We start from the raw sequence: 18280 nt of genomic DNA, 5'->3' as shown, positions 1-18280 counted from the left end.
CGGAGTCTCCGCTGCTGCAGCAGCCGCCGCCACCGCCGCCAGGTAAGGAGCAGGGGTTCAAATGGGACGAGGGCGGAGTTCGTCCACGCTGGGGCCACTCCCCGCCGCTGGCCTCTCGAGGGTTGCTCCCGCGAGGCTCGACCCGACCCGGCGGGCCTTTGCCCCCCACCCTGCCCTCCGCCCCGTGGGCGCCGAGCCTCCCGAGGAGGGGCCGCCCGCGACTCCCAGCGCTGACTGCCGGGAGTCCAGGCTGCCTGGTTGTTGCTTGGTTGTTGCTTTCAGGGCTGAAAATACCTTTAGAAATTACGTAGGGCGGCAGGTGGGGAAACTGAGGCCGGGCGGAGCTCCCAGGCATCTCCTGCCTCCCAGCTTGCGGCTCTGAACCCGGGAAGGTCGTCCAGCACCCCCCGTGATAAGTGAGGACGCAGCTCTGGTCCGGGGAGACCAAGGAACTTGCCCAAGGTTACACAGGGTCACTGCGCTTCCTCCTGTCACACGAGGCCCCTCCACGGACCGGTGGGGAAGGCCTCCGGCACCCCTCATCCCCTCTCTCCTCGCCCCTACCGCCCTATGAGCTCATAGCACACATTCGAACCGGAAACTCCAAAAGAGGGCTGGGAATTCCTTCTGGAAGGGAGCTCAGGCCCCTAGTTAGGTGGGGCCGTGTTTCCCACCCTGCCACCTGTTGGTAGGGTGAGAAAAGAATTACTGTTACTGACTTTGGGGGGGATTTAACAGCGAGGTAAACAGGCTCAGAGAGACGACCTCCCCAAGAGAGCACCCCTGGGAAGGAGAACATTTTAAGAACCTGGGTTACCTGACTCCAGAACCTGACCCAGGGCCTGGCACAGAGGCAGAGGCGGCTTTCACAGGGCTCTTTCTCTGCTCTGCCCTGGAGTCAGAGTTAGGAGCACAGCTAGATTCTGGGTCTTGGCCTAGAGACCACTGCCTAACACAAAGTAGGAGTTAACATGTTCTCTTTTCCCTGACTCAGTATTCATTTCACTGAAGAAAATACGAAACCCCTTTAAGCTTTAGGGGGCATCCGTTCATTCATTAGACAAGTGTTAATTGAGCACCTACTGTGTGCCAGTGGGTGCACTGTTTACTGAAAATACAGCAGTGAACAAGACAAGTGTTGCCCTTGGGGAGTACAGTAGGAAGAGTAGAACAAAACAGTGCTCTCCATTCAGGGGGTGGAGGGGTGGGGAGGGCTGGGCAGAGAACACAGACCACTGGAATCTTATCAACTGTGACATATGTGAAGAGGGCAGGGAGAGAATGAACATCAAAGCCTCATGGGCCTTGTTCGAGTTGCCCAGCCACCATGAGTGCTCCCTGACTCCCCAGGGATTGGGTGGGGAGACCTAGGTGGGTAGAGGATGGTCCAAAGGAAGCCCGAAACTAACCTCAGAGTCTGGAAATCTGGCATTGCCACTTCATAGCTGTGTGACCTTGGATATGTCGTATCGCCTCTGTGGGCCTCTGTTTCATTAGCGTTCAATGGGGGTCATAAAAGTACATGGCATTGATGATACCATGTCAGAATGCTTCTTAAATGGTAAAGCGTGATCCAAAGTGTGGCCTATAGCAGAGGCTTTGGCAAATCAGAGATGTAAGCAAGGGTGTATTTATTTAGAGGCTCCAGCGACCCTGTTGGTAACCTGTTACCGCTCTCAGTAGAGAAATGTAAGAGGCAGAGGTGGAGGTGGCTGAGTTCCAAGCAAGAAGCCTGAGGCTCCCTGCCAGGCTCAAGAAACGGAATGTTTGCCACACAGCATTTCAGCCTCCACAGCCATTGCTGTCACATGTGCAATAGCAGACTGATGTAGGCTCAGGTCCTAGCTTAGTGACCTGAGTCATCTTGGACAAGCCACGTGACCTCCCTGTGCCCTCAGTTTCCTCATTTGTAAAATACTGTCTCTAAGGTTGTCATGAGGATGAAAGTAGCTGAAGCCACAAAGGCCCTATGTCTGACACTCCGGGAGCCTCTTTTGCTTTTTGACTGAAGGCCCAGGAGCAATCGGACAGCCACCGTTGAGTAAGTAGGTTACTGTAGCTCAGCCTGGGAAGCTGGTGAAGGTTGGAGTCTAGAGAATTTCCCATGAGCCCGAAGCCATGTCTCCCTGCACTGGTGCTATCGGGCTGCAGAGGCAGGACCACCTATTTGGGCCCATGCATGTGACACCTGAGAAATGTCAGTAGGTGATTTATCACCATGTCCTTTATGGCCTGTGTGTTTTGTAAACACTGCTGTACATTATAATCCAGGGCTGCAGAATGATGAGGGGCTCACTGCCTGGAATGTGTTCTAGCAGGCCGAAGGGAGCTGAAGGAAGGGGGGGGCAGTCCACTTTTTTTACTTAGCCACCCTCCACATGGACAGTCGGACCAATTCAGTTGTACCACCCTCTGCTCAAAATTCTGCTGTGCTTCCTGCTTTTTTTAGGGCAAAGAACAGAACCATTAACATGGGCCATAAGGCCCCGTGCAGCCTGGCCTGTACCTCCGGCCACATCTCAGACCACTTTATTAGTAGCCGTCTGTGCTTGTGGCATGCTGGGCCTTAGCACATGCTCTTCTAGAACACTGTTCCTCCCTTATCTCCCTTTTCCCAGGTTAACACTTCCTCATCCTTCCTTATCCTTCAGATCTGAGCACAACCCCAGGCTACAAGACAGCCCCGGGTGTGTGGGAGGTTTGGTTCAGGAGGGAGTTGTGTCCTCATTTGGGGGGTAATTTCTGCCTATCCCCTCTATGCCACCCCAACTCTAACCCTCCTGACTTCCAGGACTGGACTGAGTTTGCTGAGAGGTGTTCAGTAATGAAACCTACGTCCAGGAGTATCTCTTGAGTAAAGAGCAAATATGGGAACCTCGCTTTATATAAAACTGTTTTGTCTTTCTTCAAAAATATAAGGCTGAGGGGTTTGTGGGTGACTCAGTCGATTAAACGTCTGACTTTGGCTCAGCTCATGATCTCGGGGTCCTGGGATCCAGCCCCGAGTCAGGTTCTGTTTTCAGCAGGGACTCTGCTTCTCCTTCTACCTCTACCCCTCCCCTCGCTTGTGTGCACACGTGCTCTCTCTCAAATGTGTGTGTGTGTGTGTGTGTGTGTGTGTGTGAATATGTAAGCTGAGGCGGGAGGGCAGGATGAAAAAAATATATAAGGCTGAAGTCATTTTGCAGTTGTGGGGGTAGGTGTTCACTTGTTCGTTCCTTCGTTCATTCATGTGACACACAGGGATCGAGCCCCTGCTCTGCCAGGGTACATTAAGGAAAGTCACATAGGCACTGCCCTGGTGAAGGTTTTTCTAGAGACACAGAGACCACAGACCAGTAAACCCATGGCCCACTGCGTGGTGGTAGCAAATTTGATAAGAAAGCCACGCAGGGTCTGCTGGGAGGGAGGAGACGCAGGGCCTGCTCTTTCTGCTGGTGAGCCTGGGGGAAGCACTGATGTCCTGAAGCCCGGGGGCTTCAGAGGCAAGAGGCCCCAGGTCAGCTGACCAAATCCAGGATGGCCCATGGTGGTCCCTGGGCCCCTTTAGTAAAGTGGAGAACTCGGGGTTTGAAGTCACATAGGCCTGTGGGCTGCATCCTGGCCCTGCCACCCGTGTGGCCTTCACCTCCCCTAGCCTCAGTTTTCCCATCTGTAAAATAGGGACAGTGACCGTTTCTTCCTCATGAGGTTGTCGTGAGGCTGGAATGGGCTCCTGAGAGTAAACCCACAGGAAACCTCTGGATTTTGTTATGAAACTGTGCTTTCGATAAAAGGACACCATTTGGCATGAGGACCCACCGGGAGGTCAGCAGAATTGGGGTCAGAGGTGGGAACCCCAGTGCGGGCGGGAAGCAGCAGGTGGTATGGTTTGACTGAGGCCTGGCTGGAAGAAAATGACCCTGGGAAGGCAGGTTAGGTCCATCCCAGAGGCTGAGAAGTGGGGGGTTAGCCTGTGGACAGGTGGGTGCAAGTGAGATTCCTCTGAGCTGGTGGCTTTCATTTTGTGTTTGAGACCTCCTGGGCCTCCTCAAGGCAGCAGCTCGGCCAAAGAGACCCGTGCGGCATCGTAGAGGAGATGGCTGCGGCGGGCCAAGACCCAGGTGCCTTCCATCCGGGTGACCTTGACTTCATTTCTCAGGGCCTCTCTGTCCTCTTATAAATGGGGGATAACAGCACCTACCCTGGAGGACTGTCGGGAGGAAAAGAAATAATGGATGGAAAGGAGAGGCCGGTAGCTAACATCTACCAAGCGTTCACTGTTATAATGTTTAAAAATTTAACTGTGAAAAAATAACACAGAATTTACTGGCGCACCTGGCCCGGCTCAGTCGGTGAGAGCGTGTGACTCTTGATCTCGGGGTTGTGAGTTTGAGCCCCACATGGGGAGGAGTACTTACCTGAAAATATTTTTTTTAAAAAAATAACACAATATTCGCCATCTTAACCATCATTAAGTGTGTAGGTCAGTAGTGTTAAGCGTGTTCACATCGCTGTGCAGCCCATCTCCAGAACCTGTCCACTTGCAAATCGGAAACTCCATGTCCATTAAACAACTCCCTGTTTCGCCCTCTCCCAGGCCCCTGACACCCACCGTTCTGCTTTGTGTCTCTATAATGTTGACTACTCTAGGTACCTCCCGGAAGTGGAATCACACAGTATTTGTCTTTCTGTGACTGGCTGATTTCACTTAGCACAATGTCCACAAGGTTCATCCATGTTGTACTATGTCAGAATTTCCTTCCTTTTCTAAAAGCTGGATAATATTCCATCATATGGATATATTGCCTTTTTGTTGTTCATCCATTCATCCACTGACGGACACTTGGGTTGCTTCTACCTTCTAGCTATTGTGAACAATGCTGCTGTGAACATGGGTGCACAACAAATATCTTTCTGAGACCCTGCTTTCATTTCTTTTGGATGGATAATACCTAAAAGTGGTACTGCTGGATTATTTACTGCTATCATTTGATAGTGGGGCGTTGAGGATCCCCACCGTGTTTTGTCTTGCCCACCAGAGTAAGAGAAGTCCCTGGGGGCCTGTGGGGCAGTTTGAAAACCAGTGGATCAAGTGGGACCTTTGCCATGGGGACTTTGCCATGTCCCCTCCACCTCTGTCCTCAACAGATGTGCCTCACGTTATGTCTTAGCTATTCCCAGGTAGAAACCACCGTTCATTCAACAGATGTTTCTGAGTGCCTGCTGGGCTGGCATGACGGCAGAAAGAGGTGGCCAGTAAGCAACAGGTGTAACCAAGGAAATGATCTAGTATGTCAGAAAGTGATTCGTGCAGGAGACCAAGCAAAGCATCCAGGGAAGGGGGATTGGGAGGAAAGGCAGGGGTAGGGTGGTCTCATGAACTGAGATTTGGGCAGAGACAAGAAGGAGGTAAGGGAGCTGGTCATGTGGTTGAGGGCAAGAAGAGCATTCTGGGCAGAGGGAACAGACAGTTCAAACGCCTTGAAGTGAAAGCATGCCTGGTGGTCTCTAGCAGCAGCAAGGAGGAAGGTGCAGCTGGGGTAGAGCAAGTGAAGGGGAGAGGGGGAGGAGGACAGAGAGGCCAGGGGCCAGATTGCATATGGCACAGTTACCACTGGAAGAACTGTGACTCTGGGAAGGGGGTTAGTGGAGGTTTGGAGCAGAGAAGGGACATGATCTGATTTCCGGGTGGAAATGGAGCTCTCTGGCCACAGCGTGGTGGATGGGATGGGGAGAGCAGATGGAGCAGGAGACTGGTGGGAGAGGAATGGAGTGGCCATAATGCGCACAGAATGTCACACAACCTGAGCGCCCATCCCTGTCACCCCACTTCACCACCTGCCCATCCTCCAGGCTGCTGAAGCGTCATGGGACAGGGACTCTCCTGTGTGCCAACATCCCTTTCTTCTTCTGGTCTGTAGGGGGATTGTCCGAAAGCCTCTGGATTCTTCTGTGTTGGAACTGTTGCCATGGAGACCTCCTGAGTGCTCCATGTACCACTGGCTTCCGATTTAACTACCAGAGAAAGGTATAGAATGAATGAGTTTCTTTCCTAAAATGCTGGAGGGGGGGTGGGGTGAGGGAGTGAACTGGGACTGCCTAGAGTCCTCCCTTCTAGGACCATCTCAAGGTTGTGTGTCTGGGTACACGTTTGTGTGTGTCTGAACTTTGAACTACCATCTTCAGAGTTTCTGGCCTAAGAACGATGCCATAGCTATTTGTTGTGAAGGGTGCTTTTCTTTCTCCTCGGCTCCAGAACATCTAGTCCCCAGCCCTCCCATAACACTGTTGTTCTCCCGCTGTGATGCTTATTTTACTGTACCGCAGGCTCATCTAAAAACTCAACTGTACGGGTGCCCAGGTGGCTCAGTCAGTTGGGTGTCCGACTCTTGATTTCAGCTCAGGTCATGATCTCAGGGTTGTGAGATCCAGCCCCACATTGGTCTCTGGGCTGGGCATTGAGTCTGCTTGCAATTCTCCCTCTCCCTCTGCCCTTCGAAAGAAAGAAAGAAAGAAAGAAAGAAAGAAAGAAAGAAAGAAAGAAAGAAAGAAAGAAAGAAAGAAGAAAAGAAAAGAAGAAAGAGAGAGAAAGAGAAAGAAAGAAAGGAGGGAGGGAAAGAAAAGAAAAGAACCAAACTCAATTCTAACCAGTTCACCAGAAAAAGAAGGAAAAAGAAAGAAAGAGAACCCCTGTCCCCACCTGCCCCATGCACGTACATACACATCAAATTTGACTTTGGCCTTCACTGGCTGCTCCAAGAGGTGAAAAAGGCATAACAGATTGGTGTGTAAGAAACACAAAAGAAGTTCATTCTTGCATGTGACCCCCTAAAGGCTCAGGTCCTGGAGCTTTAAGGATGAGTTAAAGGATGTTCCAGGATGGCATTGATCATATTTGTTTTTTCCTCAACGCTGACTTTGGGATTTTTCATCTCATTGAGGAGAAATCCTGCTGCGTTGTTCATGGTGTTACTTGACAAATTTGGGTTGAGCACCTGCTGTGGGTGCTTGCAGAGCTGAGGGCAGGTGTGGAGTGGCTCTCTCCCCTCACTACTGACAATAATGGCTCGGCTGGCATTTCCTTTGGCTGTAGGTAAGAGAGCTGGCTCTGTGAAACTCATAATCATAGACCAGCATGCTACGGCCCACTCCAGTGTAACGCCTGTCCGTCCTGGGCCCGGGCTTAGCAGTCCAGCCATGGGTGAGCGTTGGCCCTGCTGGTTCTGACTGTGCGTATGTCCTCTCCCTGCCAGTTGGTGCTCTTCTGGGACAAGTACAGGCCTTTCTCAGAGTTCCTTGGAGTCTCCACAGCACCTAGACAGGGACAGACCCCTGGTAGCTACTGTGTCCATCAGTGACCTCCTTGGCCCTGGGTGCTGCTGGACCAGCTCTCTGCGCAATAGGTGGCCCCAAGACATGGAGTCACCACTGGTCTTTTTCTTATTTATTTATTTATTTATTTATTTATTTATTTATTTATTTATTTATTTATTCATTCATTCATTCATTCATTCATGAGAGACACAGGCAGAGGGAGAAGCAGGCTCCCCTTGGGGAGCCGGATGCAGGACTCAATTCCAGGACTCCGGGATCACGCCCTGAGCCAAAGGCAGATGCTCAACCACTGAGCCACCCAGGTGTCCCTCTCACACCCTCTTGAAATCAGTTTACCTTCTCAGACATATTTGAGAATCTCAGCTCAGCTTAGACCAGATCCTGATCCCAAATCAGTCCAGGGGGTAGAGTCCCCTGCTGACCAGTGTACTCACTTTAGGTGATAGATCTCCCAGCCCCACAGCTGCATCCACACTCCCTCAGTTGGAAGTGGTTTGGGGGCGCAGCCCATCCAAGGAGACAATCCGCAGGTTTGGAACCAAGGACTCCTCCATCACACCTTCACAGATAGATGGGGATTGCCTTAGCCTGTCATGCTACCCCTTGTCCATTTTGTTGATTATAAAGACTTGTTTGTTGGTCAGCGGAATGGGATTTAACTGTGACCTTAGCCCCACAGGCTTGGTGGTCCACACGGGGCCAGGGCTCTCTGAGATAAGGCACTCCTCTTCTGGGGATCAAGAGCAAAATTGTTTTTAATTTTTTTTCATTATGAAAGCACTAATGTGCTCAGGTTGGCATATGTTAAAAAATACAGAAAAATAGGAAAGAAAAAACCAATTACTTCTAGTCCCACAGCTCCACCCCCCAGAGGCAACGATCATTAACATTTGGAGAGATTTCCTTGTGATCTTTTTGTTCTGTGAAACTTTTTTTAAAAAAACATACCTGGAATCGGGGCGCCTGAGTGGCTCAGTCAACTAAATATCTGCCTTCGGCTCAGGTCCTGATCCAGGGTCCTGGAATTGAGCCCCACATTGGGCTCCCTGCTCAGTGGGGAGTCTGCTTCTCCCTCTCCTTCTGCCCCTCCTTCACTCGTGTTCTCTCTCTCTCTCTCAAATAAATAAAATCTTAAGAAATAATAAAAATAACAATCTCTAAAAAAAAAGATTAAAGAGGCAGAAAATAATATTCTGGTTCTTTGGCATGGAAAGTGGCCATTAGGGTGAAACTCAGATTATTTGAAGTTTTGGGAGACTCTGGGCAATTCCAGATGCTTGGCCCCTGTCCCATCTCCCTCCCTCATCTGATGCTCCGTCAAAGTTATAAGAACAGGAGTGCCTGTGGGAAGAGAATCAGCAAGAAAATCTAGCCCTTCCTCAAGCCTAAAACCTAGTTCATTCATTCATTCCAGTAACAGACATCTTTTTTTTAATTATAAAGTTTTTTAAATTTATTCTTTTGAGAGAGAGAGAGAGAGAGAAAATAAGCAAGAGTAGGAGCAGGAGAGAAGGGCAGAGGGAGAGGGAGAAGCAGACTCCCCACTGAGTGGGGATGCCAACTTGAGACTTGATCCCTGGACCCCAAGATCATGGGCTGTGCCAAAGGCAGACACTTAACCAACTGAGCCACCCAGGCACCCCGGCAACAGACATCTTCTGAGCATTCACCTTGTGGCAGGTGTTTGGGGCACCAGGAACAGATAGGAAGGAGATGGGGTGCCTGGTGGCTACTGCCAGGCTAACCACGGAGCTGGGCTCTATAACCACATCTCAGGTTATGAGGAGTGAAAACAGGAATATTAAATGAGACAACCTATGCCAAGTGCCCAGGCTGTGCTCAGTGGGTACCGCAGCCTGCAGCCCTGCTGAGAAAAGCATCCCAAATAGAGCAAGCTGCTGGGGCCAAGCCCCAGAGGAGTGTAAGTAGTAGGGAGGCTCCCCTGAACCTGGGGCTAACCCATCTCTCTCTCCTCCTCCAGATCCCACACCCTATGGACCCATAGGCTGGTTTTTCTGGTTTGCTCCCCCCAGGGCAATTTGCATATTCCTCCAAGAACCTTCAAGAAGCTGAACAGCCTGTTTTCAGACACAGAGACGGGAGGCCCACAACTATTTCCTGAAATCTGGGTAAGTGTTACTTAAGGTTTCTTTTTCTTCAAATCCTTGCCATTTTTTAAAATCATCTTGTTTTAAATCTTTGCATATTGTCTGTCTCCCGCGCTGGAATATACCTCCATGGTGGGGGGCTGCTGTCTTGTTGTGTCTCCCGCTGTGTCCACGGCGCGTAGGATGATGCCTGGCGGCACGTAGGTGCCCATGGACATTTATTAAATGAACTCATTCATTTGGGGTGAGGTGGACATTTATTTTTCATTTCTTTAGAACTTAAGAAAAGGTCTTTAAAATTCTGTAGAGACATCCTGCTGCTTTTTTGAAAGCTCTCTATCTTAAAGTAATTATAGTCTCACAGGCAGTTGTAAAGTTAGTCCCAAGATGTCCCACAAACCCTTACTCAGCTTCCCCATGGCTGCTACCTTTACAATTAAAGTCTGACACCAGGGATCCCTGGGTGGCTTAGTGGTTTAACGCCTGCCTTTGGCCCAGGGTGTGATCCTGGAGACCCAGGATCGAGTCCCACGTCGGGCTCCCTGCATGGAGCCTGCTTCTCCCTCTGCCTGTGTCTCTGCCTCTCTCTCCCTATGTCTATCATGAATAAATAAAAAATCTTTAAAAATAAAAATAAATAAAAATAAAGTCTGACACCAGAGCTGGAACAACTTGGTTCTGCATGGTGACCCCTAGCAGCTTCCCCACCCGCTCATTTCTTCCCTCCCACCCCTCCATGCCCACCCACTTGTCCAAGCCCTGGCTACACTAAGCATCTTCATGGTTCTTCAAAAGCATCTTGTCTCTTCTGCCTCTGGAAGTTGGCACATGCTGTCCCCTGAGCCCAGAACATGCTCTTCCTACCACCCGACCCCTGACGGTGGCACCTTAGAAGCCAGCTCTGGGTTGTAGGCCTGTTTGTTTCCCTCCATCTATGTTTCTCACTGTACCTCACCCCTGGCCCCATCCCAGCGCTTATCCTCCTGGTTTGTCATCATCTGTTTACTTGTCTGTCTCTACCACGGCACAGTTTCTTCTACGGAATGCCCTCTCCTACCCAACCACAGGGCTGCCCCCCTTGTTTCCTGCGGGCCTCTGCTGGTACCTCGCATTGCAACAGCCTATCGTCACCCCCTCCTACCCCACACTTCATATCCCCTCACCCTGATTGTTTTCCCAGATGCCTACTTCCTGACCAACTTGTTAAGGGCGTGGATCCTACCATCAGACCTGAGTATGAATCTTGGTTCCACCACTAACTAGCTATGTAGTCTTGGGCATGTTACTTAAATTATTATTATGTCTTGCTGTGTTGGTTTTATTTATTTATTTATTCATTCATTCATTCATTCATTCATTCATTCATTTAGGAGAATGAGAGAGAGCGTGACTAGGGGGAAGGGCAGAGGGAGAGGGAATCTCAAGTAGAATCTGCACTAAGTGCATAGCCCAACATGGAACTCAGTCTCAGGACCCTGTCTCCCACCAGGATGTAAGCAGCGAATTTGTCAGTTTATCACCTGATCTGCCCCAAGACCCAGACAGGGCATCATATGTCATTTTCCCCTATTCATTTATCTAGCATATGCTTATTGAATGCCTGCAATATTCCAAGGCCTGTTCAGAGAGCTGGGGGCATAATAGTTAAAAAAAAAACAAAAACAACCAAGGGCCTCCCTTAAGAAGCTTATATTCTATTTGTATATACAGGTAAACAAATACTTTAAATATATATCATTTTTCCCCACCCCTAAATATATATTATTTAAGATGGGAATAAGTATTAGGAAAATAGAACAGGGTGCTGGGATAGAGGAGTACTTTAACCTGGGAAATCAGGGAGGGCCTTTCAGAGGAAGTAACATTCAGGCTGAAGCAGAGTGATGTGAAGATCGGAGGAAGAGTGTCCCAGGCAGAGGGGACAGCAGGAGGACAGACCAACTGGTATATATATATTTTTTTTAAGATTTTATTTATTTATTCATGAGACACACAGAGAGAGAGATTGAGAGAGGCAGAGACACAAGCAGAGGGAGAAGCAGGCTCCATGCAGGGAGCCCGACATGGGACTCAATCCCAGGTCTCCAGGATCAGGCCCTGGGCTGAAGGCGGTGCGAAACCGCTGAGCCACCTGGGCAGCCCCCAAATGGTATATTTGAAAGCCCAGCAACAGCCAGTGTGGCCATAGCATAGTGAGCAGGCCGGGTTTGGGGACATGAGATGGAGTTTAAAGGCAGGCAGGGGCCATCCTTAGGGGATTGGTGTTTGTCCTGTGGTGAGGGGAAGCCTTTGGAAGCTGTTAAGCAGGTGAGTGACATGATTGGTATACATGACAAAAAGGCCACTCCAGCTGCTATGTAGAGAATGGATTATGGGATATCGAGGGTGTATTTTGTTGAACAAATGAACCAATTTGCCCTGATCGCAGCGTTTTGTGCACTAAGCACATTCCTTCTCCCCTATGGATAGAGACAGGCCAGCTCGTTTCTCCGATTAAAAGGCTATTTATTCTTTAAAAAAAAAAAGATTTTATGTATTTATTCATGAGAGACACAGAGAGAGAGAGGCAGAGACATAGGCAGAGGGAGAAGCAAGCTCCCTGCAGGACTCGATCCCGAGACCCTGGGATCACAACCTGAGCCCAAGGCAGATGCTCAACCACTGAGCCACCGAGGTGCCCTGAAGCTATTTATTCTTGAATTAAGAAGTAACCTGGGGCTTTCTAGGTACCAACACAATAAAATTCCATCTTGGGCACCTCTGGGTGGTAGGCACAATTACTGCAGCCTCCAAATGGCATGCGGAGTGGATTAAATGTAGAAATCACTAAGCCTGCCAACATCATGACTGGGTGCTGCCCTTGGTGCTATCCTGTGTTTGTGACTCATTGCCATCCCCTTCGTTCACCAACAGGGTCTGGGCTGATCCTGTAGAGCCAGGGAAATCTGCAGATCTCAAACGTGGGTTCCTGGAGCAACCTTTGGAGGCCAGTCTTGCTGGGTGACACCGGCCAAGGTCTTAACCTACCTCTCTGGGCCTCGCTTCCTCCATCTGAAATAAGGGAATGAGGATCCCGGTGCATATGTAGAGAAAGGAGCCCAAGGGTCAGAGCCAAAGTCTGGTTTGGCTTTCATCACTTGCTTACTGTATGACTTTGGGAAAAGCACTTGGCCTCTCCGAGTTTGTTTCTCAACTATAGGAGGGAATCATAATGGCTCCCATCTTACTTAACCCTGTGAGAATTAATTGCATTGGAAAGTGCTTCCTAAACTGTTACACGATGTACAGATGTTGGTTTGTTGCCTTTAACTACTTCGGGGTTACTTTGCAAAGCTCATGAAATATTAGTCGTGCACAGACTTTTAAATGAGTCCTCTGTAGAAGTAATATATTGAGGACAAAAATTTTTATTGCTCAGCCAGATGAGAATGAAATTATGGAAGAAAGTCCGCGCAGACTGTGGTTATTAGACTCGAAGTCTCTTGGGAACGCGATGAGTGTTTAAGCAGAGGTAGCAGCCAAGAGCTCTGGCTTTCGCCTCCACTCTGCCATTTGCTGGCTGTGACTCGGGCCCAGTTACTTTTCCCCTGAGCCTGCTCCCTGTTTGCAGACTGGACATTATGGTAGTGCCGGGTTCGTGGAGTCAGCTGAGACGGGGCACGTTAACACCACAGCTGCAGGCCTGGCTGCCAGCCACAGGCACGATAATGTTAGCTCTTGCCAGTGTCTGTGCGCCTCTGCTGTGTGCCAGGCACTGTGCTGAGCACTTCATTGATTTGTTTGTTGATTTTTTAATGCATTTATTGCTTTAACAAACGTTGTTGTGGTATGAGCCCTGTGCCAGGCTTTGCTCCAAGGGCCTTACGCATACTAACCCACACAGCTATGTCACTTTCTGCTAACACAGCTCCTCCAGGCAGATAACTGCTAATAGGCCCCATTTGCAGGTGAAGAAATGTAAGCGCAGAAAGGTTGAATTGCCCAAGGCTCCATATGTATCAGATGGAGGTGCTTGGATTCATGCCCAGGTCTGTCTGGTCCTGAGTCTGCATTCATATCCACAAAGCGCTGGAGTCAAGGCAGGTTCCTTTCCTGGTACCCACTCCTGGGACTCTTCCTGCCCCTTGGATACCTGCCTTGGTTTCATCTGTCTCCTCCTCTGCCTTCCCTGCTTCCTCTTCTGGAAGGAAAGAATAAAGGGAGAGGGAAAAGGAGACCTCCCTCCACTTCTTCTCGCCTTCCTTCCTTTCATGGAAGTGTAACATGCATACAGTACACAAATCCTAAGCCTACAGCTTGATGAATTTTTAAATAAATTTGTAACCATATAATCACCACTGGGTGATATATTTACAGAACATTTCCATCATCCAGAAGCCTCACTGTGTGCCTTCTGAGCCAGTACTCACCTTCCATCAACAGTCTCTCTCCTGTCTTCTTCCACCCTAAATTGGTTCGACCTATTCTTCAAGCTCATATGAACACAGTTCTGCAAATAAGTATGCCTGCTTATCATTGTCTGTGATGCTCACCCATGTTGTTCTGGTTAGCCAGACTTCATTCCTTTTCGTTGCTTTGTGATATTCCATGGTCTGAATATGGCACAGTTATTCCATTCCACTGTGGATGAACATGCGGCTTGCTTCCTGTTTGGGACTATTGTGAATGAAGCTTCTGTGAGTGTTCATGTACATGCCCTCCAGTGGACCTAAGCCCTTGTTTCTCAGGAGTAGAATTGCCGGGGTGTAGGAAAGGCATATGTTTAGTGTTAGTGGGAAATGTCAAACCATATTCCAAAAGGTTGTACCACGAATACTCGCACCAGCAGCATGTGAACCTTCTATGTGTCCGTGTCCCTTACCTGAGCAACACTTAGTATTGTCAGCCTTTTAATTTTAGCCATTCTGACAAGTAAATAGCAGTGTCTCATTGGAGCTTTAATTTCTTTCTCTGATGACTATTGGCTTGTTGGCCATTGGGTATCTTTTATGAAGTACCTGTTTGAGTGTTTTGCCCATTTTTAAATTTGACTCATTTTTTTTTCTTCATGACTTATAGGGGTTGTTTATACACTATGGGTATAAATCCTTTGTTGATATACACATTGAAAATATCTGCCCTCAGTCCATGGGCTCTCTTGAAAATGATGCATTGCAGTTCTTAATCTGAATAAAGGCTCCTTTATCAGCCTCTTCTTTCATGATTGGTAGCTACTGTGTCCCATTTAAGTAACTTTTACCTGCCCCCTGGTTGCGTTTTTCACAGATTTTTTTTCCTACAGGGCTGGGCGTGGCCACAGGGGACAGGTCAAGCCAGAGACTGCCTCCCATGGCTGAGCCAGCTGTGGAAGGGGAGCCGCACCTGCCCACGGGCCGGGAGCTGGCCGAGGCCAACCGCTTTGCCTATGCCGCCCTCTGTGGCATCTCCCTGTCCCAGCTATTTCCAGAACCTGAGCAAAGGTGAGTGCTTCTGTCTCACAGAGGGAATGTCATAGCTTCTTCAGGGAGGCAGCTATTGACAGCCAAGCCACCTACCCTGGGTATCACCAGCAAAGAGGAGAAAATCATTGTCCTTGCCTTTAAGAAGCTCACAATCTGGGGGATAAGATATACATCATTTCATACTCACTCATTTATACCTACACCAAGCATTTTCTGACATCTACTAAATCATGCCTGGCATGATTTAGAGTACAGGGAAGGTACACATGAATGAGATGAATAGGACACAGTCTAATGGGAGAAAAGGTATGTGCCAGGCCCTGTGAGTACTTGTGCCTGGGAAGCAGAGAGGGAGTCTCAGAGGAGGTGATATTCCTCTCAGGGGAAGTTTATTCATGCATGCAACACGCATTTGTTGAGCACCTACTCTGTGCTAGAGGTAGTGCTAGGCCCTGTGGAGAAGACAAACAAGGCCTGGCTTCTGCCCTTTAGGGGCACAATCTGGGGGTAAGGCACCCAAATAACTGATTACCATTACACCAGACAGATGGGGTAAGTGCCTGGATGGGTTTAAACCAGGTGTCACAGGAACAAAAGATTGACAGGGTGAATAATAGTGTTAGTATCTGACATGCTGCTGTCCAGCAGGCATGTGTTGAAATCAGACATTTGGTGTCAGAATAGCTGAGTGGTTAAGAGCTGAGGCTCTGGCCTCCTGAGTCCTTCAAGGAGTCATGGAGGAGAGAGTTTTGAGGCAGGAGGAAGCCCACAGGAAGGCTGATAGAGTTGTCTGGGGAACCAGGGCGGTGACCGGGAGGTGGAGGGGAGCACAGGTGAGACAGACTTTCCTTGGAGTTGACGCTCAATGGAGTTGAATCCGGGACAGGTTGGATGCTGTGGATGGAGCAGAGGGAGGAACTAATAACTGTGGCCCCAAACCTCCAGGTGGTGGGCAAGGATAGAAGGACAGAAATATCATCACAGAGACCAAGCAACAGATGGGAACAGGAAATGACAGGAAGTTTTTACATCCGTAGTATTTTCCAGACTTCCTCCCAGAAGGTTCCCCCATGAGTAAACTTCCCCATGCCTTAGGTCTTAGCTGGGTTTTTATTTGTTCTATTTGTTTTTTATCTTCATCTCTCCCCTGGGACTAAATACTTGAGCATGTTTATCTTCTTGGGAGTCACCTCCAGGAAGCCTTCCTGGACCCTCCCCATGGCCCAGACCAGAGTGTTTCTCCAGCCATATGTTCAGCAACCCAGCCCTGCAACCACCACGCTGCCCTGCAGCTCTTCCCACACCCACCATCCATCCAGTTTGGGCTCCTGGAGGACAGGAGCTGCCTTGTTCACCTGTGAGTTTCCAGAGCTTCCTGGACAGCTGGGTGTACCTGACAAGCCAGCATACAGTGAGGGGGAAGATGTTTGTGTTCTTCGTTCCCATAAACAGATGTTTATGAGCCGTCGCTGTGTTCCAGGCCTGCACTGGGCACCACCTAGGAGGGCATGTAGAGAAGCTAGTTACTGTCCTGTGTGTCCCCCCAGCCCACCGCCCCCCCCACACACACACACCCAGGGACCACTCTAAGCACCTGTGTCTTCACTTGGCCGAAAGCATGTGCCTGGGGTGTTTCCTTCCTGAAAGTTTCCCTTTCAGAATGCCGATTCAGAATGCACATGGTCAATCTCAGTTTTCTTAGGCCCAAAACACATTCTAAAAACAATTTCCATCATTTTAGAACTCAGATACAACATTGGTTTCAGTAATCTTTAGAAGACAGCTTTTTGTCCCACATGGGACATACAAGCCAGCTTTTTTTTTTTTTTAATGTATTTCTTATCTAAGCCGTAAACATCACCAACGCTGTTCCCTGTAATTAACTCTGTTTACGAAATATGGAGAAATTATGGGGTGAAGTGGAGGACAGCAAATGTTTTCTGTGCAGGGCCAGGTACTTTAGGCTCTCGGACCACGTAACTTCTATGGTAGGTAGTTACCCAGCTCTGCTGTCATAGGCTGCAAGCAGCTGGAGACAAGATGTAGAGGATGGATGCAGCTGTGTTCCAATAAAACTTTATTTACAAAAGCAGGCTGCAGGCCAGCTCTGGCCCCCATGGCTCGTCTGCCAGTCCCTGGTGAGTAGGAGGAGACTTGGACACGGTGTGAGAAACCCTGGATTTCGGGTGAGGTTTGCTCCTTGCCAGCCGTGAGACCCTTGATTTAACCTCTGCGGCCAGGTGCTCCATCAGTAAGTGGAGGCCAGGAGGCACCCCCAAACAAGGGGACGTCGGGTGCACCTACTTACCCAGAACCCGGCTAGGGTGAGTGCCTGGGAATGTAATCACTGCAGGGTGCAGTCTCTGCGGTGGGTAAGCAAGGCCTCTGGTATCGTGGAGATAGGGGTTTGAACCCTAGAGCTGTCTCTTCACCTCTCTGGGGCTGGGTTTCCTTATCTTCAGACTGGGGGTAAAAGTAGCACCTCCCTCCCCAGAGGGGGTGTGGTGAGTCAGGGTGAATAAAGCACTGACCTGGCACAGGGACTGGTAGATACTTGCTCTGTGATTGTCACATGTTGTTATTGCTGCTGCTGATTCTCACACATCTTGGCTAACGCAGCAAGCACAGCAGAAGCAATTCCGGAGGCCCTGCCAATCTAGGACACTGTTTGTTCCGTAATCCATGGCTGGGCTGCCACTTTACGTACGTATTTATTAATTTGTTTGCTCATTTATTTTTTTTTAAAGATTTTATTTATTTATTCATGAGAGACATAGAGAGAGAGAGAGAGGCAGAGACACGGGCAGAGAGAAGCAGGCTCCATGCAGGGAGCCTGACGTGGGACTCGGTCCCAGGACTCCAGGATCACACCCTGGGCCGAAGGCAGGCACTAAACCGCTGAGCCACCCAGGTGCCCCCAGTCTGATCCTTTAAAAAGGTTATGGAACTGTTCAGTCTCTTGACGGATCCCCGTTTGCTGCATTTAAAGACACTCTCATATAGCGCTTTATATGGGCCAGATTTTGTTCCGAGCACAAGGACAAACGTTAACTCACTGCATCCTTTCAGCAACCTTATGAAATGGGTTTCTTCATTATCACCACCATTTTACAGCTCAAGAAACTGAGGCACAGAGAGGTCGAGTAGCTCATCCAAGATCACACTGCTAGTGGCAGTGCTGGGATTTGAACCAGAGTCTGTGCTCTTTACCCCCTCCGCTCTTATGATGAGATGCTTCTCTACACCCAAGGCCTTCCTCTTGGACACAGGGCCAGGCCATGCTTAGCTTACTTGTAAGTAGCGCTCAGCTCACAAAGTCATTTCCTGCCTCCGTACACACCCACGTAACCGCCCCCGGGTTGTCCCTGTAGACGGCAATGGGGCAAATTGTAATAATTGTACTAGCAGTAGCTA

At 49.3% G+C, this 18280-nt stretch overlaps 1 protein-coding gene across 4 annotated transcripts in view; it reads left to right on the top strand.

Annotated features, from left to right (window-relative positions):
• Positions 1–18280, top strand: part of TMCO4 (transmembrane and coiled-coil domains 4) — an 89835-nt gene continuing 71555 nt past the window's right edge. The window contains exons 1-4 of one of the 4 annotated variants that reach the window (XM_055331478.1): positions 1–42; positions 5904–6010; positions 9351–9446; positions 14707–14884. In XM_055331478.1, the coding sequence (XP_055187453.1) occupies positions 14754–14884 (131 nt within the window). In that variant the 5' untranslated portion in view covers positions 1–42; positions 5904–6010; positions 9351–9446; positions 14707–14753. Of the gene's footprint in view, positions 43–2023; positions 2042–5903; positions 6011–9298; positions 9447–14706; positions 14885–18280 lie in introns of those variants that run through there. The other 3 variants (XM_055331475.1, XM_055331476.1, XM_055331477.1) reach the window with 3 other exon arrangements.

The sequence above is a fragment of the Nyctereutes procyonoides genome, unplaced genomic scaffold (assembly GCF_905146905.1).
Source record: "Nyctereutes procyonoides isolate TBG_1078 unplaced genomic scaffold, NYPRO_anot_genome, whole genome shotgun sequence".
Lineage (NCBI taxonomy): Eukaryota > Metazoa > Chordata > Mammalia > Carnivora > Canidae > Nyctereutes > Nyctereutes procyonoides.
This window is presented reverse-complemented; position numbering and strand designations above follow the sequence as displayed.